This window comes from Lasioglossum baleicum, unplaced genomic scaffold, assembly GCF_051020765.1.
Source record: "Lasioglossum baleicum unplaced genomic scaffold, iyLasBale1 scaffold0065, whole genome shotgun sequence".
Taxonomy (NCBI): domain Eukaryota; kingdom Metazoa; phylum Arthropoda; class Insecta; order Hymenoptera; family Halictidae; genus Lasioglossum; species Lasioglossum baleicum.
Genome location: NW_027469125.1, coordinates 519,931 through 546,697, shown reverse-complemented (window position 1 = coordinate 546,697; position 26,767 = coordinate 519,931). Strand labels below are relative to the sequence as shown.

General features: G+C 41.8%; 1 protein-coding gene and 1 long non-coding RNA gene across 7 annotated transcripts in view; both read right to left on the bottom strand.

Annotated features, from left to right (window-relative positions):
• Positions 1 to 8,801: 8,801 nt before the first annotated feature.
• LOC143219750 (uncharacterized) lies at positions 8,802 to 12,286 on the bottom strand. The gene is made up of 3 exons (XR_013011444.1): positions 12,016 to 12,286; positions 11,850 to 11,888; positions 8,802 to 11,601 (listed from the first exon to the last, which is right to left on the bottom strand). It is a non-coding gene; the product is annotated as an uncharacterized LOC143219750 (long non-coding RNA).
• Positions 12,287 to 24,240: 11,954 nt separating this feature from the next.
• Positions 24,241 to 26,767, bottom strand: part of Usp1 (ubiquitin specific protease 1) — a 72,697-nt gene continuing 70,170 nt past the window's right edge. For all 6 annotated transcript variants that reach the window (XM_076445611.1, XM_076445612.1, XM_076445609.1 and 3 more), the window contains one exon: positions 24,241 to 26,495. In XM_076445611.1, coding sequence (XP_076301726.1) covers positions 25,940 to 26,495 — 556 coding nt within the window. In that variant the 3' untranslated portion in view covers positions 24,241 to 25,939. The remainder of the gene's footprint in view (positions 26,496 to 26,767) is intronic.

Here is a 26,767-nt window from a genome sequence, read left to right as displayed (position 1 = left end):
TCGGTTCAAAACGAATTATTAACTGAGATTAAATTGAAAATTAATATAAACTATATGATAATTATTAATAACATTGATGTTGAAAACGGATTGGTTAATGGAGCACACACAGACATGCGGAATATTAAAATATATTACTTTCCAAGAAAATACTAAAATTCCGTCTATATTGTGGTTAGATTTTCAATTGGCCAGAGTAGGAGTGAAAGTAAGAACTCGTTATCGTGATTATATGAAAAATGCAAATATTGATCAAAATTTAACACCAATAATAAAAAAAACGAATCAAGTAAATATGTCGAGTGAGGAAAAATATCAAATCGCACGTAGTCAATTTCCAGTGGTTCCTGCTGAAGCGATTACGATTCATATGAAACAGGTGTGTTTCGTCGTCGTTCGGCTTCCTCGCGTTCGGGCTCCTTGGTGTTGAACAGCTCGCCGACCCAGGGTTCTAAACGACAAGTGGAGTGACGACGCGAGGAACGGAGTCGGTACGGGTGAAATAACTGAGACGAGTCGGTTGCGGGTAAATACATTATACTCGCTGCCTTTTGGACGCGTAAGCTACGGTGCCTCAGGATACGGTGCCTCAGCATACAGTGCGCGATGGTAATGCTACGGTGCCCGTGACTTTAGAACGTGTGACCGTGAGAGTGCTACCTTAACCTGTATGTGGCGTAGGACGCAGGCAGGATGGACGGGAGTAGAGTTAGATCACGACTGACGTCGTGATCTCCCTGCCTAGGCCGGGTTGTCGTGGTCCTTCGATGTCCGTGACGCACGGGTCATCGAAGTTCCTCCGGACAGTCGTTCAGGGAGTTCGGTCAAGGTGACGCACCTTGTCTGGCTCGACTGGCCTCGTGGGCGACTCGCCTCACGAGGGTGACTTTCTAGGCGGTTCTTAGGCGACGTCGAAGGGTGACGCACCACTTCTAGTTCGGCCGATTTCGTGGACGACGCGTCTCACGAAATATACCGGTGACGCACCGGGTATGTTCGAGGTGGAGTACAACTCGCACCAGCGGAGCGACAGAGTAACTGGACAGGAGGTTCTCCGACGAGGTCAGAGGGTGACGCACCGCTTCTTGTTCGTCGGCTCTCGGAGGCGACGCGCCTAACGAAAGTGACCGGTGACGCACCGGGTGTTCGAGGTGGAGCACGGCTCGCACCAGCGGACGGACAGGACAACAGGATTTCTTCGACGAAGCCGAAGGGGTGACACACCACTTCTTGTTCGTCGACTCTCGGAGGCAACGCGCCTAGCGAAAGAGACCGGTGACGCACCGGGTGTTCGAGGTAGAGCACGGCTCGTACCAGCGGAACCAGGATGCCGATAACGGCGGAGACGTGGACAACGGTTACAGGTAGAATACTCAGAGCACTGGAATATCGCACGAGGTGATTCCCGGATGGCTACTGGTAGACTCAGGTGCTTCTAGTCTGTTCGCGACGGCTTTTATAGGGACGTATACCTTCTTCTGAACAGTATTTTGGAAGTTTGATTTGGATTCCCGTTGGAATACGGGCCTGGGTGCGGGGTACGTGCGGTACAGGCGGTGTTGTTGTTATGACAGGAGGCCGGTGGTACGTTACTAGATTCGCGTCGTCGTGTATAACCGGTGGAGGTGTGACAGGGGTTTGTTCGTAACAGGCCTACGTTATGTAGGTCTGTTACACATAAAAGTCAGGGACAAACATACGAGAAAGTATGTTTGGATTTTAAAAAATCAGAAAGGCGAACTTTACAAATGTTGTATGTAGCACTGAGCAGAGTTTCAAAATTGAGCGGTTTATATATTTTGGGACAATTTAAATTAACAGTATCGAAGAAAACCAAGATCAATACTGCAAACCCGGCTAACGATGAATTGTATCGTTTGCGAAAAACTAAACAATTAAAATTATCATTCAATAACACTGTCCAACAAATTTCAACTTTTTAAAAGTATTTCGATTCCCACTATGCGATTCTTATAGAGTTTTCCGCGCTGATTCCGAATCTGGTTTTAATTTTTTTCCTATACGTCCAGTTTTTGAGAAAATGGAGTTTAAAAAAAAGACATATTTTTCAACTTTAAACAAATATTGCGATGTTATTATAAAAGATATTGAATTGTTCTTTACAGCAAAAGATTCTGTAGACTTTCCCGAATACAGTGATATCCAATACTAATACATTATGATTGTTTAAACATGTTTAAACAATGATTAAAGACGGAGATGCACCACTTTTGCACCAATTTTTGCGGATATTTTCGAATTTATCTCAAAAAATAAGGGTCCAGAGAAAAATTGAACTATACCACGCGAAAGAGCAGACTTTTATCTTGAGAAACCCCCCTGTGAAGTTTGCATGGTCGACGTTTTTTTTCGAACCAGAAAGCAAAATATCTTCGCCCGACATGAGTAGTCACCAGTGGCGCTCACCACCAGAACGGTCGTTCGCCGCTCCGTATCCCGTCGCTGCGCCGTATCCCGTCCCGAGCGCCACTGACGGAAACTCATGTCGCGCGAAGATATTTTGCTTTCTGGTTCGAAAAAAACGTCGACCATGCACGCTTCACAGGGGGGTTTCTCAAGATAAAAGTCTGCTCTTTCGCGTGGTATAGTTCAATTTTTCTCTGGACCCTTATTTTTTGAGATAAATTCGAAAATATCCGCAAAAATTGGTGCAAAAGTGGTGCATCTCCGTCTTTAATCATTGTTTAAACATTGTTTAAACATGTTTAAACAATCATAATGTATTAGTATTGGATATCACTGTATTCGAGAAAGCCTACAGAATCTTTTGCTGTAAAGAACAATTCAATATCTTTTATAATAACATCGCAATATTTGTTTAAAGTTTAAAAATATGTCTTTTTTTTAAACTCCATTTTCTCAAAAACTGGACGTATAGGAAAAAAATTAAAACCAGATTCGGAATCAGCGCGGAAAACTCTACAGGAATCGCATAGTGGGAATCGAAATACTTTTTGGCTGTTGGACAGTGTAATTTGGTCAATGAAAACGGATTAATAGTTATATGTATATCAAAATATTGGTACTTTGACAAGTAAATTAATTCATATAAATAAAGATTCATGGTTTCAGCGAAGCGATATATTAATTTTTAGTGAAACATTAACGAAAACCGATGATGAGTTGAATATTTTAAATTATGATATATTACTCCTATCCGACATTGACAACAACAACCGCGGATTAATTTGTTATGGAAAAACAGAATTATTAATAGAAAAATTATTTGTTGAACAGGAATTTAGTTCAAATGTGCATGTAGAACTGTTTACTTTTACAATCAGAAATTATTATATAATAAGTGGTTATAAATCACCAAAAGCTACTAATTCTATGTTTGGTAGCGTTGTACAACGAATAATGAATAAAATTACAATTGAAAGTGAAAACATTTTGATAGGTGATTTCAATTACAATATATTAAATTGCAAGGATAATGGTAATAATTATTTGATTAATCTTTTGAACAAGTACAATTTAAAAACTAAATTACCATCCAATAGTATAACGACCAATTTGAATACGCAAATGGATATCATTTTCTCAAATGTTGATGATATAGATTGCGGTGTTTATGAAACATATTTCAGCTATCATAAGCCCATTTATGCAATCCTCGATAAGAAGGTTGTCAAATATGAAAAAAGAAAAGAATCTAGAGAAAACAGATGTAACAATCACAAATCAAAAAATGAATTCTGAAAATTTTACAATTTTTGATGAATGTATAATGATCTCGGACCAGCATATCGAGCAAAATAATCATGAATATGCAGTGCCTGCAGAATGTTTCCTCAATGATGGTTATAACTATGCTTTAGAAACAGCCGAATGTAAAGAAGTCATAAAACCTGATTGTTATTTACAAGATAAACATATTAATTTATTTCACGACATTATGAACAGAAAACTAAACGAGCGTGGAATATACAATTTTGCTCAAGATACTGGTTACGTTCGAGCTTTTTTGAGTAATTTACAAGAGATCCCAGAACATGAGACGAATATTCCGATAATATACACTGGTGAAATTGGAAAAAAGGTAGTAGGACATTGGATTTGCACAAGATCTGATGGTAACGGCAATGTACACATTTATGATAGTTTTAATGCTAATCATTTGAACCATGATGTAATAGATTATTTGAATGCCCTTTACAAATATAATAGGAAATATATATTTCACAAAGTACAATATCAAAACAATGCGTTTGATTGTGGAGCATTTGCAATTTATTTTGCAACATTACTCTGCTATAACAAGGAACCAAGCGAGCAACGAGCATACGATGTTGGTTTAATGCGACGCCATATAGCAAACATTTCGATAAGTAGAAAACTATTGAATTTCCCTGAAAACGTATAATCTTCTTAAAACGTACACTTAATAATGATAATAATATACTGCAACTAACGAATCGGGAAGTTCTTTGTGTGGCTCGTGGAGAGTCATACACCAAATCAAAAAAAACATTAATAGCTATAGGTACTACTAGCCATGCGTACCACTAACCCTTTCGCAAGAGCAGTCCTATCCGCGAGCTCGCGAAGCGAGCGAGTAAAAACAACCCTACTCGCGAGCGAGCGAAGCGAGCGAGCAACAATAACCCTCTAGTTTATACTTCATTTTCGTCTTATATTATCGTCGAGAACCATCCCTTAAATTTTCTCCCACCTGTAGTCGAACACCCTGTATACAGGGTGTCCCAGAACAAGTGTCGTTCCTTGAAATGGGAGGTTCCTGAGACCATTCTAAGGGACATTTTCCTTTGCACCAATGTCAACTGCGGCTTTGTTTAGGAGTTATTAACGAAAAACACGGACCAATCAGAGCGCGCCCTGGGCCGCCACGCCGTCACGATGCGATGTCACGGCGTACCGCGACACTCGCTTGCCGGCGCGGCTTGGCGCGCCGGGCCAGGGCGCGCTTTGATTGGTCCGCGTTTTTCGTTAATAACTCCTAAACAAAGCCGCAGTTGACATTGGTGCAAAGGAAAATGTCTCTTAGAATGGTCTCAGGAACCTCCCATTTCAAGGAACGACACTTGATCTGGGACACCCTGTATACAGGCTACTTTTCCGGCAAGATTGTAGGAGCATGATCTACAAGTGAAAATACGAAAAAAAATGTTATATGACGTTTATTTATAAACGCTTTATTACAATATTATAGGCAAATATTGAATGTAGCCTGAATAGGTGCGGAGCAGCAGATTTAAAGCTGAATAATACGGAAGGTAGATTGTGTTTACTTTGCCTGTACTTACGACATATTTCTTAACGTACAAGGATTGTCATCACAGTTTTGTGATTCCTTACAATTCTTTATGTAACAAGTTTGCGCCATTTTTCTAAATTTTAATTTTTTCCAGCATCCCGATATCACAGAATTGTAATTGGCACAGATTGCATCGTCTGTATAATATAATTAAAGAAATCACAAAGTATCATGTCCATTACTTTTGAACTAACTTTTCATAGACAGAATTTACTTATCTAAAATATTTAAATCAGATTTTAACATCATATTGATGATTTTCATCCATTGAAAACAAATATCACCATTTTTATTCTTGATTTTCGTCTCATATTGTCTTGAAGAATCGCCCGTTAAAGGTGAGCGCATACTAGGGGGTCTCGGGAAGGCCGCGGATCGTCTCGGGAAGGCCAAAGCCACCGATGGACGACCATGCGGCAAGGGAGCAGGGCTACCTGCTGTGCGTGGCAGAAAAAAAGGTCTCCGTGGGCTCCCTACCTCTTTTAGGGAAAGGGACCATTCTTTCAGAGAGCCCTGCTCCCTGCTGTGGAGCCGTCGGCCCGCTAGAGATTTCTTCCCGCGTGGACGTTCATCGTCGGCTTTGGCCTTCCCGAGACCATCCGCGGCCTTCCCGCGACCCTCTAGTATGCGCTCACCTTAAATTTTCTCTCACATGTTGCCGATATACAGGGTGTCCCAAACTAAGTGTAAGTCCCGGAAATGGGAGATTCCTGAGACCATTCTAAGAGACATTTTCCTTTGCACCAATGTCAACTGCGGCTTTGTTTAGGAGTTATTAACGAAAAACACGGACCAATCAGAGCGCGCCCTGGGCCTCCGCGCCGCGCCGCGCCGGCAAGCGAGTGTCGGTGGTACGCCGTGACATCGCAACGAACAAGAGTTTCTCGATTATGTGAATGCTCTCCGATTTCAATGAGCTTTGGATATGTGGTCAAGATCATTATTTTGAACAACATTTCTCTTTAGACTTTTTGGCGATCGGCTTTAGTTTACGAGATTATCGCGAGAAACTTTACTTGTAAATTTATTATGGATGTTCATGATAGCGGACACGGACTGCTAATGTCTCCGAAACTAAAGCCGACCGTCAACCATTTCAAAGGAAAAAGATATTTAAAACGTCGAGTTTTATAACATTATTTCAAGGTCATTGAAATCGATGAAGACCCGGATCATCCTTACCCGACTTACGGCAACTTTACCCGAACGAGAAAAGAGGCAGAAACTGATTGTTTTAAAAACTTACTTATTCAGCCGTAAATCCATTTGCTGCTTCGACATGTGTGTCAATGGGTCAGTCGGTGACGAACTGCACAGGTGTCTTCAGGTATACGACAGTACCGCAATCCAAGGGGCGTACAGCCAAGTCAACGAACTGCACAGGCGGTGGTAGAAGGCCTAAGGGATGCGCGGTCAAGTCGACGATCCAGAATTTCACTTTCACTTTCGAATCGATAAATAATTCGTATGTTTATTTCACACAGATGCCTTGAAATTTCTCCACACTCACAATCACTGTTCACATTTGTCAACACATAGTTATGCACTAATAATAATTGCCATATCCCTTGTACTGCTGCACAAATCACAACAATCAGGTAATGCAATCACTAGACCGCGGATTTCATGCATTTGTAGCAAACATGAGTAGGTGCATTTTAATACAGTAGAGAGATTAAAATAATTTCAAAACACCATAGTATTATTTTCAACTTCTTCAAATGATCACAGTGAGAATCAAATATCTGTCTGGCTCCTGTCCCTTGTAATAGCGGCAGCCAACATTAATTTTGCATAAAGATCCGCAGTCTAGTGATTAGTTTAAATATCAATATCAAAAACACAGCTAATAGCAACCGTTAGCTTTGAATTGACAAGTCTTTGGAGATGTGCTCTCTACCGCGGCTCTAACGACACTGATTTTCCGCAACATTTTTCTAAAGAATTTAGGAAGGGCATTTAGAGTGTCGAAATTCGAAATGCACGCTGTAGCACGTTTACGAAAACGACGGGACGGTTAGACGAAAAACAGAATGCTAGAAGGACCGCTGTAAGATTTATGGCAAACACATGTTTAGTTTTTCCTGCAGATTGGGATGCAGAGTCAATGGGTAACCGCGCGATCGAAAACGTCATCCGTCCTTTTACCCAGCAAGGGGTAAAAATGTCAGGTCAGCGTAGAGAGCGTCCCTATTGTCCTATACCTTCCTTAAGAAACTTTCTAAAAGGACAGACGACGTTTTCGAATGGTTACCCATCGACTCTGCGTACCAATCTGCAGGAAAAACTAAACATGTGTTTGCCATAAATCTTACATCGGTCCTTCTAGCATTCTGGTTTTCGTCTAACCGTCCCGTCGTTTTCATAAACGTGCTACAGCGTGCATTTCGAATTTCGACACTCTAAATGCCCTTCCTAAATTCTTTAGAAAAATGTTGCGGAAAATCAGTGTCGTTAGAGCCGCGGTAGAGAGCACATCTCCAAAGACTTGTCAATTCAAAGCTAACGGTTAGTATTAGCTGTGTTTTTGATATTGATATATAAACTAATCACTAGACTGCGGATCTTTATGCAAAATTAATGTTGGCTGCCGCTATTACAAGGGACAGGAGCCAGACAGATATTTGATTCTCACTGTGATCATTTTAAGAAGTTGAAAATAATACTATGGTGTTTTGAAATTATTTTAATCTCTCTACTGTATTAAAATGCACCTACTCATGTTTGCTACAAATGCATGAAATCCGCGGTCTAGTGATTGCATTACCTGATTGTTGTGATTTGTGCAGCAGTACAAGGGATATGGCAATTATTATTAGTGCATAACTATGTGTTGACAAATGTGAACAGTGATTGTGAGTGTGGAGAAATTTCAAGGCATCTATGTGAAATAAACATACGAATTATTTATCGATTCGAAAGTGAAAGTGAAATTCTGGATCATCGACTTGACCGCGCATCCCTTAGGCCTTCTACCACCGTCTGTGCAGTTCGTTGACTTGGCTGTACGCCCCTTGGATTGCGGTACTGTCGTATACCTGAAGACACCTGTGCAGTTCGTCACCAACTGACCCATTGACACACATTTCGAAGCAGCAAATGGATGTACGGCTGAATAAGTAAGTTTTTGAAACAATCAGTTTCTGCCTCTTTTCTCGTTCGGGTAAAGTTGCCGTAAGTCGGGTAAGGATGATCCGGGTCTTCATCGATTTCAATGGCCTTGAAATAATGTTATAAAACTCGACGTTTTAAATATCTTTTTCCTTTGAAATGGTTGACGGTCGGCTTTAGTTTCGGAAACATTAGCAGGCCGTGTCCGCTATCATGAACACCCATAATAAATTTACAAGTGAAGTTTCTCGCGATAATCTCGTAAACTAAAGCCTACAGCCACAAATTCTAAAGAGAAATGTTGTTCAGAATAATGGTCTTGACCACATATCCAAAGCTCATTGAAATCGGAGAGCATTCACATAATCGAGAAACTCTTGTTCGTTGCGATGTCACGGCGTACCACCGACACTCGCTTGCCGGCGCGGCGCACAGTGGTTCCAAATCCCCAAAAGCTGGCCAAAACCCCTAAACGTACTTCAATTTTTCCAAAAATTGGTATCCCATGGTTTTCGGGTCCGTTGATTACGAATCTGAACTCAAAATTCGAAAAAACAAAATGGCGGCTCCAATATGGCGAACGCATACGTTAAAAAATTGTTAGTTCTGTTCAAAAATTAGTATACTATGGTTTTCGGGTCCGCTGATTACAAATCTGAACTCAAAATTCGAAAAAACAAAATGGCGGCTCCAATATGGCGAACGCATACGTTAAAAAATTGTTAGTTCTGTTCAAAAATTAGTATACTATGGTTTTCGGGTCCGCTGATTACAAATCTGAACTCAAAATTCGAAAAAACAAAATGGCGGATCCAATATGGCGAACGCATACGTTAAAAAATTGTTACTTCTGTTCAAAAATTGGCATTCCGAGGTGTATCGTACGTATTGCGACCACAAAGCACAAGAAGATGCTCGGAAACTCATTTGAGTTGCATACGATAATGCATCATCTGAAAAATTTTCCCGAATATCTGCTGTTTTTCTTCGCTTTGATCTTTCGCTGGAGGTTTCAAATTCTAAAGGACGGCCAATGATGTTCGCATGATTGTCGCTGTCTGCAGGTATACGGAATGCAACAGATACATTAAGCCACGTAGCAAACCTTCTAATAAAGGAATCTTCCGTTCTCTTTACACTTTGCCATTTTGTCTTAATTTTAGAAATTAAAATCCCTAATGCAGTCTTTGTTTCATGATTTACATCAATTTATTTCCCGTGCTGTTCGCATATCTGATTCCGAAGGTGTTCAGATATTATAGTAATATCACTATTCAAATAACACTTAATTATTTGAAAAATCTGTTTTCTCGTCAATCGGATTTCGTTATTACGAGACCCTGAAAGTAAATAATAGAAATCAATATTTGAAACATTTTATCTAAGAATTAATTAAAAAGTTAATTAATTACTTCTATAAATTAATTTACTTAGACCTGTCTGTCCCTTAAAGATCGCTTCCTCTCTAGCTCTCTTATTAAAACGTTTATATCTCGGTAACAAATTAACGCAAAATAATGTTATTATATTGTTTTGAAATTGTTTGAATGTCAGCTATAAGAATATATGAAAAAATAACCCTTTTTTTCAAAAATTGACCCGTGACCTTCGCAGGACGTTTCAAGGTCACTAATAAGTCAAACGCATACCATCGTCAAATGTGTTCCTTCAGACCGTAAAATTTTTATTTCAAACATTTTTTAGTATCATTCATACTTTCCGAGATATTTTGGTGAAAGCTAATAAAATGCTTACACTGAGCTAAATAAAATGGTGGTACGTGAGAAATGGCAGTACTCGGCAGTTAAGATTTTAGATTTTGCAAGATAATAGTATAATCTAAGACCCTATGTAAGTTATTTGCTGGAGGTGTTTGGAGGTTTTAACTTATCACTACATCTTTAAAATGTATGCGTCAAATTTTACGTTCCCCTTCCGTGTAACTGTTAACCGGTTAACATTAACAATTCATCACTAAAAATGATTGAACTTACCTCCACAAACTGTATCCATTATGTAGTATAAAAATCAGTAGCTTCCAATATAACTTATACACTTTGCACTTATATTTCGTACGTACGCTCACGCGCGTGAAAAATGCCTGTCTAACGAAAGCGAAGTTTCGACTAAACTCTGTCTCATGAGAGAAGGGACTCAATTCGCGCAGCTCGACTGAGGCAGCGGCTTGCTGCGAACCTCCGAACTCCCACTCCACTACCCACTCCCCACTCTACTCGACGCGAGTATTCATGTACACGGTGTACCGGAGTGAAACGGGTTAGCATGAAATGATTCGGAATGGGAAATCGGGACTATTTGCACGCGTAATAAATAATATATTTAATTTATTTGTATAATTTGTACATTTTTTGTAGATATGTGTTATTATATTAACACTTATCTACAAAAAATGTACAAATTACGATTTACACAAAAAGAATATGATTGAATTATGTAAAGACCCAATATGTTTTATTTAATTTTATATATAATTTGTACATTTTTTGTAGATGTGTGTTAATATATTGTATCTACATAATTTTGACATTTCAAAAACACTGTGCAAAGAGAACACAAAGAAAACTGTGGAAGCGTGCGTAATGCAGTACACCTGAGTACACCCGGTAGAACGCGAATGAGGCAGTCTGCAGCGCTGCGGCGCGTGGCGTCGCTTCAGTGCCACTGCGCGCATGCGTTGTGCATTGGGAGTACTACCAATCAGGGCGAACCTGCGCAGCGAACGACGTAAACTGGTCGTTACCCAAGTCCCTTCTCTCCTGAGACAGAGTTTACGATTGCAACTCAGGTAAAAAAATGCAAGAATTTTCCCGTTTACCCCACTACGGAGTCACTATTAGAGTAACCATCCCAATGGGTAAAAACGTCCTAGCTCATAATTCATTTTTGGGGTTTTGGCCAGCTTTTGGGCGTTTGGAACCACTGTGTGGCGCGGCGGCCCAGGGCGCGCTCTGATTGGTCCGTGTTTTTCGTTAATAACTCCTAAACAAAGCCGCAGTTGACATTGGTGCAAAGGAAAATGTCTCTTAGAATGGTCTCAGGAACCTCCCATTTCCGGGACTTACACTTAGTTTGGGACACCCTGTATATGTACTAATACGTCCTGAACTAGACCGGACCAGCATTTTTGGCGGAAGAAAAGTTGCAGCATATCTTAGTGACGACACGATGACCTAAAACAATTTTTCAAGAATTAATGTACGTAATCATTATATTATGTATATAAATATAGTTGGATATAACAATATAATTATTTTAAAATATATTACAAATACACAGGACTCGTTCCAAAACCAAAAATTAGTAAAATGGTAAGTAATACATGAAACAAGGAAGCTTTATTTACTTTTAATGTTGTAAATAACATTAAATCACTTAAGGATTTCTAAAATAAATTAGATAATACACCTTGTGTACTTACAAGTTTTTCAATAATGACAGGTAGCGTCAAAAATCATTTCTGCAACACATAAAATATATCCAAATTTGAAAATTCAATATTTGTTTCGCTCATACTTTTTTTTAGGGAGTGTTATCGGTATATATCTTATAATTTATAATATTATAATTTATAACATCTTACACACCCAAGTAGCCACGGACCTCCCCAAAACGTACGTTTCAGGTCCAGTTCACGTCCAAACGTCCTGCGTCCATTCAGTACTTCCCAAGAATGTATCTAGGAATTAAATTTTGGACGCTTTAGGAATGGCCGTTTCTTAGGTTTTACCAAAGGTCCCTAGGCCGGGTGCGCCGGACCAAAACTAGTAACTTCAACAGCGCCACTCGAGGTGAACTACGAAGACAGAGAGCAGATTTGTTTCTCGCAGGAAAGACACTGACAGAGACTATGAAACAGCTTGATTTTTTCGATCACGCGGGTAAGCCGCATTTCGCGAAGAAGCAATATTTTTTGATGCTCTTTGTGTTTAAATATTCTCTGCATTATTGCGGGGTCCCGTACAGAGCCCTTTTTTGCAATTTGGCTCTTGGAACCTTATAAACAACAAAACTGTACGTTTTTATAGAAGAACTTTTTTTCTGTGCACTTTTTCCAAATGCTCTTTGCGTTGAAATACTCCCTGTATTATTGCGGATTAGCATGCAGAGCTCTTTTTTGGAAAAGTTGTACAGAAAAAAAGTTCTTCTATAAAAACGTACACTTTTGTTGTTTATAAAGTTCCAAGAGTCAAATTGCCAAAAAGGGCTTTGTGCGGGAGTAGGCAATAATGCAGAGAATATTTTAACACAAAGAGCATAAAAAAATATTGCTTCTTCGCGAAATGCAGCTTACCCGCGTGATCGAAAAAATCAAGCTGTTTCATATTCTCTGTCAGTGTCTTTCCTGCGAGAAACAAATCTGCTCTCTGTCTTCGTAGTTCACCTCGAGTGGCGCTGTTGAAGTTACTATTTCCGCTCCGGCGCACTGCGGGGTGTTCGAGGTACCCCATCTGACGCCATCTCATCGACTACTGAAGCTGAAATCGCCGCCATTGCGCGATCAAAAAATGAAGGTACTATTTACACGGCGCGCAGGATATCGACAAAGTAGACGATGAATCCTGGAAATCCAAGATGAGGAGTGTTCTCGTCTGTAACGAGTTGTGACTATACGCAAGCGGCGAAGAAGTCAAAACGAAGGAAAACCGTATTGTGTGGGACAGAAAAGACAATTTTACCCACTCCCCTAAGATTGGAGAAGAAAACCAACATTGGTATGTAGATACAAAAAAGAATCGCTCTACATATTGAACATAAATTTATTACATTCATAGCTGTACATCTCATCCTATTACTGTTATTAGTATATCTTTTATCATAAAAACATATTTCATTTCTAGTTACTGCCTCCAGCGGGGATTTGCTGACTCTAAACAGACTCAGAGAGTTTGAAAGAAGACAGCAGGAAGCGGAGCCAAGAATTTGCAGCAGTCGGAAATAAGAAGCAAATGTACTTAAAATCTTGTTATGTTCGTAAATTTCCGTATAATCTTGTAAAATCTTGTTTGTTACATATACCAAATGCGAAAAAAATCATAAAATAAATGGAATTTTAAATAAATGTTGTTACTTCTTTAATCGTTCACAAAATGTCCGAATTTCCGGAGAACGTTACTTTCGAACAGTCTAAAAACCTCTTCTAGGAATTTCCGGAGAACGGTACTTTCGAACAGTCTAAAAACCTTCTAGGTATGTCGCCACCGTACGTTCTCAGGATATTCTACTTCGTAACATGACCATTCAGAGGCTGTTAACTAGGATATTACTAGCCCCTTACTAGGATATTCTGGACGTTTTCCGATCGTCCCGAACGTCCGAAGTAGACGTTCCTCGGACGAACATAGGATAGTCCTGTGCTCATTGGGCAATAACCCGTAAAACTAACCCAACTGAAAAATTCTGATACTATATATAGACATATCATGCATATATAGAAAATATAACTAGAAAATATAACCATAAACTAATAACCCAGCACAAATCACGATGGTAAACAACAGCTGAATTCTCGTTCCGTGCGCAATCCATTTTGTGTCCAATTCTACATGTGCGCAATTCATATTCTGTGGTGTGCACTCCCGCTGTGCGCCAAACAGCCGTGTGCGCAAAAGAGCTGTGTCCAATTGAGCGTGCGCCATCCCATCGTGCGCCATCGTATTGTGCGCCATCGAAGGCCTCTCACAGTGGGCACTACGGTGGGGCAGTGATGAGAAATTGTGCGCTTTTTTTGCTCGTGCACGACGATTTTAGCGTCAGTAAAGTACAAAGTTGGGCTAAAATGGAGTACCTTAGTCACCCCAATAATTTCGCAAAATTTGTTATAACTTGATTTTGAAATATGACTGTATAACAGTGTGTATTGTGAGACTGAGGCGCGTTTCTATGATGTGTGTGTGTTGGATGATTGCGCATGCGCCGCTGCGCGGGACAGATCGTCGCTTACCGGTTATATGTATATTTTATTCAGGCACGATAACTTAGGCTTAGAATAAAAGAAGAAGTCGTAAATTCTCAGTCAAGGACCTCTTGGAACTCCCTCGGACCTCTCTCTCGCTCGGTCCCACGACCCTTGTTTTGACGGGCCTTCACCCTCGCATGTACCCCACTCTCGTGCGCGCGCTATTGAGGCACCTCCACCACCAATCATCATCGAGCAGCAACCGAAGACGAGCCACCCGACAAATCAACGTTCAGCCGGAAGATCCGAATTTTCCTATTGGCTAAGGAAAAGGATGCTGGAAGAATATAGAAACTTCAGGACGAGGCAAATATGGGGCAGATAGAACTCTCAGATTATAGAGTCGACAACTAAAAGTTCAATTAAATAAAGTCTATATTTATCTTTCTTTACATTACATTGTTCAAAGTTATTTTTCTGCAAACCTTTGTGATGCCGCTGATCGGAACAGCGCCATTTTAGCTAGTATTATAGTCGCGTTACCGCGCGAATTTGAATCTCAAAGTAATTAGTAACCCGTTAATCGCAATGTCGTAGGCATATAGTTAGAGAATATTGCAATATAGGTAGAAGGTCACTCGAATAGGGAAAATACAGGAGAGGAAGGCCATCTGGAACCCAAAAAGGACGGAAACAGCTCCGCGGGATTAACACCCCTTAAGTGGAGGACAGCGAGGGAAGCGGACCCGAGGACACCACTCCAGCTCTCCAACCTTCGTCAAGAACGTTAGATCATAAATTTGCTTGAACAAAGGAGAAATCGAAGACCCGAGGATAGCTCTCCAACTTTCATCAAGGACATGGGATCGTAAATTTGCTGCCTTGAACAAAGGACCTTTTTTTAGGAGAAATCGAACAACGATGACCAAGCACGCGACATGTTTGTACACGTGCACGCTCTTAGAAAGTTGCCCTGGGCCACCCCTACGATGCCTTACGCACCGAGCGTGGGAAATTGGAACGCCCACGACATCTTCCCCCGCAAGATTACTACGCGACATCGACTTAGGGGAGGAGACTACCCTTCCGATTGGGCCTCACGACGCCCCACCAAAGACGCACCCTGGAACGAGAAGGCTGATGGAAGAAGCAGAGGAACAGAATGGCACTTCAGAAAATCCTCTGATCAACTGCAGACCACCTTCTAGCAAAAAGTTGTTGATTTTAAAACCGAAATATAGAGAAAAGTCTCTAATTTTACTTCAAAATTTCTCGCGTAAAAGTCATTTCATCAACTCCCTCGCTATCCAAATCGAGCCGCGTTTGGGAGTTTATACTTTATACTTTAGTATTCCAGGCGTTCGAATCCTTGCCGCGAAATATAGAGACATTATCCGTTCGCGCCACCTGGAGCCAAGATTAGCGGTTACGGAATCGAGACGAATATCACAGTGGTGACAGCGGTGGGATACGCCAACTTTCGAGTGCGCGCTTTATTTCAAACATTCGTGACTTTAAATTCGAACTGAAACAATAGTGCAAGTGAACAAAAGGTGCAGGTGGACTTTGAACTTTGAACTGAACTCAATCGACAATCGTGCCACTCTTCCCTCCTGGGTTTTTCGTGGTTTCCCCATGGAGCGACGGGTGAATACCGGAAGAGGTGATTATCAGCGGCCACGGAAGCTAGCCTAAAGCAACCCTGAAATCACTGGCAAAGGACGAATACCTGCTTACACCTGCCATCCTGATCGTTGAACATCCAACACCAATTCGAAGAAGAGAGCAACGCCTATGCGGACCTAATCACCCGGAATTCATCAGCACTGGACATCGTCAACCCTTCACCTCAACCGGAAGACGCGCGATCTACATTTCTATCTTGAGTGACCAGTTAGGATTAGACCAGTTAGGATTAGACTAGTTGTCATATTTAGATTAGGTAACATGAGTAATTGTAGCCGATCGACTAGCTCGTGGATTGTCGCGTGCCCGCAGGGAACTTCAGGATCCGATAGCTCCTCTGATTTCTCTCTTGATTTCAACCCTTCTCACGAGTCCCAGATCATTCCATTCGAAATCGATAGACCATTCGTTCGACCACCGGGACACTTACCTCCATCGGTTGCACCTGAACGGTACGAAAATTTAGGTATAGATGGTTCACCTTCAACCTCCGCTGCTTCTAATGCCGAATCCGACGCTGGGTGTCGAATTTCCTTAAAATTAGCTTCGGAGATCTTGCCTAATTTTGCGCATTTACCCCGAGACACACCCCAAACACCCTCCAAACGCGTATGTCTAACATATCCCAAGAACACGGAGAATCCGCACTCTAGTACGGAAATCGCGTTAATGAGCTATTAGACGACATACTCGACGCGATCGAGAGGGAAAAAAGGTCGGATATCGAGTGGGGTACGGACTAGGGCCATAGATAACGCCTGCAGCTGCTATATCACGGGATTGAGTAGTACAATCGAGACTCAGGTTCGTCAAAGAAAACCCGCGACTCTTCAAGCAGCCATCGATTTGGCGATGGACGAGGAGCAATATCAAAAGGATAGGGCTCGTGTCCGTCGAGAAAAACACGTGCGAAACGACTGTCGCGAGCGCGGCCCGGAATGAAAATTCTAGACGTGACGTTTTCGCGATAACGTAGAGACGATTCGGGTAAATGAAATCCGGGCAATACGAAGCAGAGAGGATCGTCGCTCGCCCTTTATTACCGTACCTGTCAGAAACTGGATCATGCATAGGAAAACTGCTGGTAAACGGAAAGGTCATAACGAGCTTAATTGTTTTACCAAGTGCCATTGGGAACGACGTAGTGATAATCATTCGTCATCATACATTGCACCTAGGCGTAATTTAAACCCAATCTCGCTCTTCGGGACAGCGCTACGAAGAGTGTAGCCCCATAAAAGCGTGACCCTACTCTACCAGGTTAGTTACTATCTCAGTCAGGACCGAGCAACGCAACCCTCCGTCATAATTTTAGAATTTTAGACCTTTTCTACAATAGTCGGGGGTATTTTCTCATCGACACCGGTTCACAATTAGATTTGATCAAAGAAAACGCGATTTCTGCAGAAGCCCACGTTGATACTAACATCGTTTACCATTTGAGTGGCATTGGAGCGGGAACTCGCTGGACCTATGGTAGATCACTCTCAATATGTTGAACGTTGAAATGAAATTTCAGGTAGTTGACCATGGTTTTCCCATAGAACAGGTCGAAATCATTGAAATGGCATTCCTTACAAAACAACAAGCTCTTTTAGCTTTTCGAGAAAAATTGCCGTGCTCAATAACCTTTAGGAATAAAGAAATCCCGTTTTGCAACCACCCTTCGTTTGACTTACCGCCGCGAACCAAGACATTAGTTAAAATTGCCATTAAAACCCGAAAAGGAAGAGTAGGCTAGACAAATAAACTGCAGGTCGGGAGTTGACATTGGAGAAGCTATTGTCTCGCAAGACAAAGGTCACATAAAACTGTTAGCCATTAATACTTACTTACGATGAGGTAAATATTACTTTACTGACGGTCGAATTGAAAGGTTTTGAAGTCCAACCCTCATTAGCTCGTTCAGCTTGGATCGGTAATCCAGGTATGGACGGCAAAGCTCTCTAGTTATCTCAAATTGAAAAGCAAATAAATCGTTCCAGGATTTATTAGGTAGTACCGTAGACTTATTAAAAATTTCGCGAAACGCGCCAAACATCCAATCACTAAATTGATGCGATGGAGAATCAAATTAAACGAATATGATTATAGTATACAAGCCGGGACGTATAAATTCTAACGCTAATGCTCTCTCTCGTAACATTCCTGATGAGGTTTTGCAACAAACCCCAGTAGAGCTCGAAAGGAATTGTCACTCGAGACGTCAGGAAAAGGTGCTTGTCTGCGCAAACAAGACATCGGTTACTGATTTCGAAGTGAGCGGCAATCCTAGTAAAATACCTCAATGTTCCAAATGTGAAGCTTCTATAGTCGCCTGTTTCTTTGCTAGCGAGAAACCGGCGGATGAGAAAGGAAATCTAGCCCAGTCGAACAACAAATCCGCATTCTACACCCAAACACTTGAGGGAACTACCCTAAAATCCTACAACGTTTGCATAACCATCAAACATGACGAGACTGTAAATCGTGTCCCAGGGAGTAAAGTGAGGACCCTTTCTCCCTGCAACGAGGGAAATCGTCCGTGACGCTCGCATAAAGCCTATGTGCGATTATTCCCGACGACACCCTACCCTCTGTGTGGCCCAATAGTGCGCGCAGACGAGCGTGGGACGAGAACGGGGATCACCTACGGCCAGAGCACACGCAACATTTTATGGAAATGTGTTTTACGGGATGTGGACCGGCTCGTGAAACTTGTTTTTAAAGCAGTCGTGAGTCTGACACCCTACTCCGTGCATGTGGCCCAATCAGTGGCGCACCCAGGATGTAATCTTGGGGGGGGGGCGAGTTGAACCCAGCCCTAGGTTTTGCGTGATGACCTTTTTTTTAAGCCAAAATATCTATCATCGGTACCCAGGGCTATTCCGCGATTTTAATTTTGGAAGCTGAACATTTTTTTCTTGGTGGGGGACTTGGCCCCCTGGCTCCCCCCCTGGGGAGACGAGAGCTTGGGACGAATGACCGCTGCCAGAGCCGGCTGTGAAGTCCTCCGTTCTCACATCTTTCAATAAAAGAGTGAAAAGGGGAGGAAGTGTTTCTGGATCCAGTGTCGGGTTGTCTACGATCCCCGTCGTTTTCAGAATATTCCTACTCCGCACTCGCAACGATGGAAAACGAGAAGCGATGATGAAACCCGTACTTGCAACGAGGGAAACCTCGCCTGTACGCTATGTCGGTAGTTCCAGTTCTGCGCGCAAATTCCCAGAACCGTCTCCATGGACAGGCTGCAGTGCACGCATCGAGGGAAGTTATTTATGGGACACGATCGACTCAAGTCGCAACCCAATTGACGCAAATCCTTGTTCGAAAGAGCATGACAAATCCAACCAAGATCTGCAGATCCCTATCCAAGATTTCGACACCAACAAATTATACACCTTAGCTTCCCCATGTTTTACCTACAATACAGAGTTCCTGTCTCTAAGAAGAGATCGTATAGTTCATTTTATTCCAGCTAACTACGAGTTAACTTCTGCTATCAGTAATGACTTACTTGAACAAGAGAGATTCTCCATCCATGAATTACACAATAATGATCAATTGTTCCGGAATCGCGGGCGAACCACCCCACCCCGCGCGGAGCCGCGAGGAGCTAACGCTCGCTCTGGAGAGTGAGTGAACGACGAGACGCGAACACGAACACATTGTATCTACACGCTCTATTTACATTTCACATTGACTGTTATATTCATTGTTTCATTCTGCTGTTAATTGTTGAAAGTGATTATTTTGTTGATTAAAATACAGTTTGTTGTGTTAAGTGCGCCTGAATCCCATCCAATTCTATCGCATCAATTCTGAACATCAATACTATTCAATGTGGTCGAACTTATCCCTTTCATTTATATAGTTAGCATTATGATTATATTATTATTTACTATATTTACTTTCCCTACTAGTTCGCACATGTTTTATATTCGATACAATAATATCTATTTTTATATATATGTAATAAATATTGCTATAACCATTTCCTACTACTAATAATATTATTATTGTTTTCACTATTATTGTTATTAATTTACAAGTTATATCGATATTTTTCCTTATTCCATAATAACCGTTAGTTGCTATTGTGGTATTTTGTTAAATATTTTAGCTACATTCGAACGTAGGGAGAATGTGCCAGCTCACTCGGCTGTCCAGGGTTTTTCTGAGCCACGAATGAACAACGCAGATACGGGTTAAACAGATCTCTTTATTATGGACCGAGGTCCTTCATCACAGCATGTACGTCGGTCGGTGACGTGGATATAAAACGTAGGGCTATCGCAAGTTATACATAAAGTTGCGGACGCGAAATGAACGAAACGTGATACGATGAGAACGCAGAACGACGCGAAATAACCGGAACGCAAAGTGAACGCGGCGCAAGATGAACGCGAAGGCAGTGAAACGCGGAGCGGATGATCGAACGCAACTTGAAGTTAACGGCGGAAATCGTATGACGGCGAACAATAGAGCGGGTAGTACATGAGACAGTGTATTCGACAATGCATCGGTATAAACGCGGGCGACAGTGCCTCGACGGCTCCCTAACGATCTCGACGCAGCGCGGTTACCGCAGTGACCATTTTATGGCCTTACAATGCTTCGCATGGTGCAGGTAGTCAGGAACGAGATGCTCGCAGTTTGTGCCGCCTGAGCGTTTTAGGGATTCCTCGTGCCGCGTGACACTTGAGGCGAAGAGTCCCGTGCCGTGTGACACTTGGGTCGAGGATGCCCGGTGGTGCGAGCCACTTCGGACGACGGAGATTTACGTCTCTCGCAGGAAGGGTCTCCCCGTGTTGTATGACACTTGGGGCCTTGGCGTGGTACGCAGGAAAAGGTTGGGACAGCTCGGGATACAGTCGTAGCATTCGAAAATCCTCTCTAATAGCCAGATCGTAGCTCGAACTGATTTGATGCGGCCTCCGTCGCCCTACTTATACGCCTGTCGCGATCTATTCACTAGCGAGAATCCGCGGCGTCGCGGTAGCCACCTCGCGGCCGCCGCGGGAAGTAGCGCTTCGCGGTTTCGCGTGGCGCGCTCGCGTATAGTGTATGAGGGAGATGTCTCGTGTCTTATACATCCCCTCCTACTTCGAGGCGCGAGACTTCTACCTGCTGTATTGACGGTCTGTCGACTTAACCTAATTTATAACTAACTTAACCTTCTCCGTCGGTGCCCGGATTGTTTCGACCTCCATCTGGGTCGGTGGTGATGGCGGTAGTGGCTGCTGTATCGCTCTCGACTGGTCGAGGTTGGCCAGCAGTTCGTCCAGGGCCCGCATTTCGTCCTCCACACTGAACTGTGGTACGGACGTCATGGCTGGTGGTGCCGGAGATTGTGCCGACTTCTGAGAGCTGCCAGACTCTTGTCTCCTCCGCGCTGTCTCCTCCATCTTCTCTAGTGTCGTCGCTTTTTGCGCGACGTAGCCTTCCACGGTGACGGATGGGCCTGCTGGTGCCACTTCGTCCAGTGGTCTCGGTCGCGGGGGTCGCACCTTGGCTGGTGGACCGCGTACCGGTGTTGGCCCTCCTGCTTGGCTGCCTGTTGGGCTGGGCTTCGTCCTGGCCTCCATCGGTCGTTTGGCGTTCCTGTCGCGACCTATTTACTAGCGAGAATCCGCGGCGTCGCGGTAGCCACCTCGCGGCCGCCGCGGGAAGTAGCACTTCGCGGTTTCGCGTGGCGCGCTCGCGTATAGTGTATGAGGGAGATGTCTCGTATCTTATACAATCATTACAATGTTTACATGATCAACGGGTCACGTGTGGTCACGCTCTCTTTCTTCATGGTCACGCTACAGGTGCAAAATTTCTTGCGCATGCGCGGGATTGTAACTAGAAAGGAACTAGAATTGAAAGAAAATATCACAAAGGAAATAATAATACGAAAACTGAGGTAAAGAAAAATATGTTTAATTTAATAATGTCGAATAAAATATAAAAAGAATAGACGAATGACTTAATATCATGTCTTTGTTCATCATTTCCAAATATTTATAAATTAAAATTATATAATACATATTCTGAATAGTATGAGCATTGAAAGCTTATAATGATGATAACACTGTCCAACACCAAATTTGATTTCAAAATACTGTTGGGTCCTTCTTATAGAGTTTTTTGCGCTGATTCCGAATCTGGTTTTAATTTTTTTCCTATACGTCCAGTTTTTGAGAAAATGGAGTTTTAAAAAAAGACATATTTTTCAACTTTAAACAAATATTGCGATGTTATTATAAAAGATATTGAATTGTTCTTTACAGCAAAAGATTCTGTAGACTTTCCCGAATACAGTGATATCCAATATTAATACATTATGATTGTTTAAACATGTTTAAACAATGATTAAAGACGGAGATGCACCACTTTTGCACCAATTTTTGCGGATATTTTCGAATTTATCTCAAAAAATAAGGGTCCAGCGAAAAATTGAACTATACCACGCGAAAGAGCAGACTTTTATCTTGAGAAACCCCCCTGTGAAGTTTGCATGGTCGACGTTTTTACCGAACCAGAAAGCAAAATATCTTCGCCCGACATGCGTTGACGCCAGTGGTGCTCTTCCACTAGCGCGGTCGTTCGTCGGGATACGGCGCGGCGCGCTGCGGTGAAACGGCGCGTGGCTATAAACGCGCAATTATATCAGCTTACTTATATGTAATATTTTATTAAATGTTATATTATTGTTATTTATTATTTATTAGTATATTTATTCTGTATAAATTATTTTATGTATTTTTTAATGTTAGTCTCTCGTGTATAGTATATTTAATACAAAAAATACCTTTTGTAACAAAAAAATAATTTATTCACACACTACACTATTACACTATTTACAATGCTAATATATATGTGTACACTATTCAGATATAATACACTACTAAAATACATATATTATATACACAACAACTAAAATACTATAAATGAAGAGCACCACTGGCGTCAACGCATGTCGGGCGAAGATATTTTGCTTTCTGGATCGGTAAAAACGTCGACCATGCAAACTTCACAGGGGGGTTTCTCAAGATAAAAGTCTGCTCTTTCGCGTGGTATAGTTCAATTTTTCGCTGGACCCTTATCTTTTGAGATAAATTCGAAAATATCCGCACAAATTGGTGCAAAAGTGGTGCATCTCCGTCTTTAATCATTGTTTAAACATGTTTAAACAATCATAATGTATTAATATTGGATATCACTGTATTCGGGAAAGTCTACAGAATCTTTTGCTGTAAACAACAATTCAATATCTTTTATAATAACATCGCAATATTTGTTTAAAGTTGAAAAATATGTCTTTTTTTAAAACTCCATTTTCTCAAAAACTGGACGTATAGGAAAAAATTAAAACCAGATTCAGAATCCACGCGAACAACTCTACAAGAAGGACCCGACACTATATTGAAATCACAAAAAAAGTTGAAATTTGTTGGACAGTGTAATTATAGTTTAAGTTCCCAAAATCGTTGCGCACAACCGTACTCACACTTTTACTAAGTTTCAAGAATGTCTACGAACTATGAATAACAAGATGATTAAATGAAGAATACACTTTTTTATTTTTACAGAAATAACTTAAAGATAAAATACTCCACGTACCAACTAACATTAATCGTCTAAATACAAATTGACATTTGATGGTATTCGATAGCTAGAACTTGAGTAGCATTGTCATTTAGATTCCACGAGTTTATTGCTTATCACTTAACTACCGAATTCAAAGTTTTAAATGTGATTGCAATACTTAGTTTATTCCCTAAGAAATTATACACACTCTAAGCCCGATAGAGTACGTACAAGGTAATTTGGAATGTGTGTGACATCACAGGAGCAGTCATTAGTGAGAAAACAGAGGTCTAATGATACTTTACTCTTAATGCTTTGTTTATACGTTAGAACAGCGACGAGCAACTGGCGGCTCGCGGGCCACATTCGGTCCTGTTGCATACTGCCGGGATCGGGCGCGGCGCGGCGCGCAGTACACAGTTGGCCAGGCCCGCGTTTTGTGGCCAAAAGTCAATGTTTCAAATTTAATGTATTGAAACAATTTTTCCCCTATAAACTGACAACGCTATAAAACTCCCAAATATAAATAATTTAAGTAATTTGCATTATTCGCGGAAGCTTACGGCTGCGTATGTATCTATTTGCATAAAGCAACAGCTACATACTGCCGAATAATGCAAACTACGATTGTGGCCTAGGTTGAATATTTATCTAGCGCTTTTGACTACTGAAAACCCCCATCGCATGCATTATCGAGAAATGAGAAGGCGCATCTCGTACTCTTGCAATCCTGGAAACGAGAGTCTACCCTTTAAAGCAATAAATTTGTTAAAGAAGCACTAGGAAATTGTAGCTTGAACACAAACTGTAATTGGAGCTGGCGACGCAACAAAGTATTTAACCCGTTGCTGTATCGTTTTCTTCACAGTTACAGTGATTAAAACGTCTTTATATCCAGAAATGTAGAAGAGAAGAGAAAATTTTCTGGCTACATTTATTTGAATGCTTAAACTTAAACATTGATTACTACTGAATAAAATTTTATTTCATTTAAAAAGAAATGCGTAACATTCATATTTGTTAGACTTCGTTTAAATTCTTCGTGACGAGTTGTGACTCGATAAAATACGAATACGGCAAGGGGTTAATATTGCATTCGTTGCGGACCGCGCGTAGTTTATTAGGTTTCAGCTTTTGGCCCACTGCAGTCCGCGAGTTGCTCGTCACTAGACAGCAGATCTTTATGCAAAATAAAAATGTTCTACCTGACTGTCAACGAAATGGAGTGAAATAGAAATTAACTTTTATTCTTAATATGTTTGATTAGGGTGGCTTTTGTTTTCGACTTTTGAATTTCTTTGATTGCACCTCCCAAAAAGTTGTTCCGCATAATTTAAAAAAATGTGTGCAAAGTTTGAGCTCGATCGGATAACGGGAAAACGTGCCCCAAATGTGTGGACTAAGGTCCTTGCCCACTAGACCGCACCGCACCAGTCAGTGAAGCCAGAATGAGCGCCGAACGGCGCTCATGTACTCTCCTCCTACCCCTTCCACTATTCCATTCCAGCACCGTGCGCAGGCGCAAACTCCACGGTCTCCTCGCGCACGTGCAACGTGTCTCCCATTCGCCCCACTCATTCCCCGTCATCAAAGAGGGGGTACATCATTTCACCGTGACTCCCCTCATCTGGCTACACTGGCACCCACTGATGCCAGAATCGCGGTACCGTGGTATTAAACCATAGCCCCACCAGCCCCCACTATGACCTACCGTTGCCCCTACTTTCCTTCTCCAACGCGCTCGCGCGCTACACGCACCAGCGTACCTCTACTATGTCACATGGTACGCTGGTGAGTGTAGCGCGCGAGCGCGTTGGAAAAGGAAAGTAGGGGCAACAGTAGGTCATAGTGGGGGTATGGTTTAGTACCACGGTATCACGGACCTGGCATCATTGCTGACACCAGCACTTTCACTGGCGTTCGCCACTGGCGCGGCTGTTCGCCGCGCCATAACCCGTCGGACGACCTAACCCAGACCATTCTAGTGGTGAGCGCCACTGAAAGTGCTGGTGCGGTGCGGTCTAGTGAGCAAGAACCTTAAAACATTCAAATAACTAATTTAATGCTCATAAAATCGTTTTTCTCGAATATCTTCGAAACTATTTACCGCGTCGAAAAATATGTTATAACAAAACCTGTAGATCTGGAGAGGCTGCGTCTTTTACGTCTTATTACTTTTTTCGTAAAACAAACGGTTTTCTAATTATTTGAAACAACTCTAGGGGGTGCCATCATAGAAATTTTGACAAAAATTTTTGACAAGTGTAAATAAGAGCCACCCTAATGTTTGATAGGTTGGTTGAAAATAATGTAACAGTATTTAATTTAATTAAATTCATCCGCTGTCTACTCATCGCTGCGTTCGAAGGATCTTATGCCATAGATCTCACATAGAACAAGAGATAAGGAGTCGCGGAGTTTCGCGGATTGGGCGCTAATTTCCCTTCCAACTCTCTCAAGGGTATCACATGCACCGCCTCATCATCGCATTCCAACCAAGTACTAGGATATTTATGACGCCTAACGCCGCAACAATCCATGCTGCGACAACCGACCCTAAATAACTGCTCCTTAGACTCGCTAGCACTCGGTTTACTTCTGAAGTATTTCAATATTCCAGATGCTTTGTCCGATGACAATGTATTCGTGTTCGTGCTGCTACTGCTATGACTGGAAGCTTGCCTCTTACTGTCCCTGTTGCATTGGAAGTACTCTGTAAACGCAGACTCGTCCGGTAGCCGCGTGTAAGCGATGTAGTGACCAGCTGTCATTGTGGCACCCTGGTGCATTATTACGGAGTAAAGTTTGTACACGTGTCGAGACTCTGACCTACCACCTGTAGCACGGGTTTGATCGTTGTTGCACTCTTCGCAGAAACATTGCAGGGTCAACGGCGTTGGCATGTGGTTGTTTATTTTCTCCATTGATCTGGAAAATCAGAGATATTTTTATTAGGTTGTCCCAAAAGTTTCTTTCGACATGTGTCTAGCGTCTAGCGTTCTGTGTAGAGGGTGTTCGGCAATTAGTCCAGTCAATGAATTCTCAAAAGGGGGGTGTAGAGGGAAATGGAAGGAACACAATTTTTGACTTTGGGACTTTGTCTTTTAGTCAATTTTTCAATTGTCAATTTTGAGTATTATCAAAAAATTTCCATCATATATGTAGATTCAAATTCAACTGTCAGCAACCCAATTTAAATC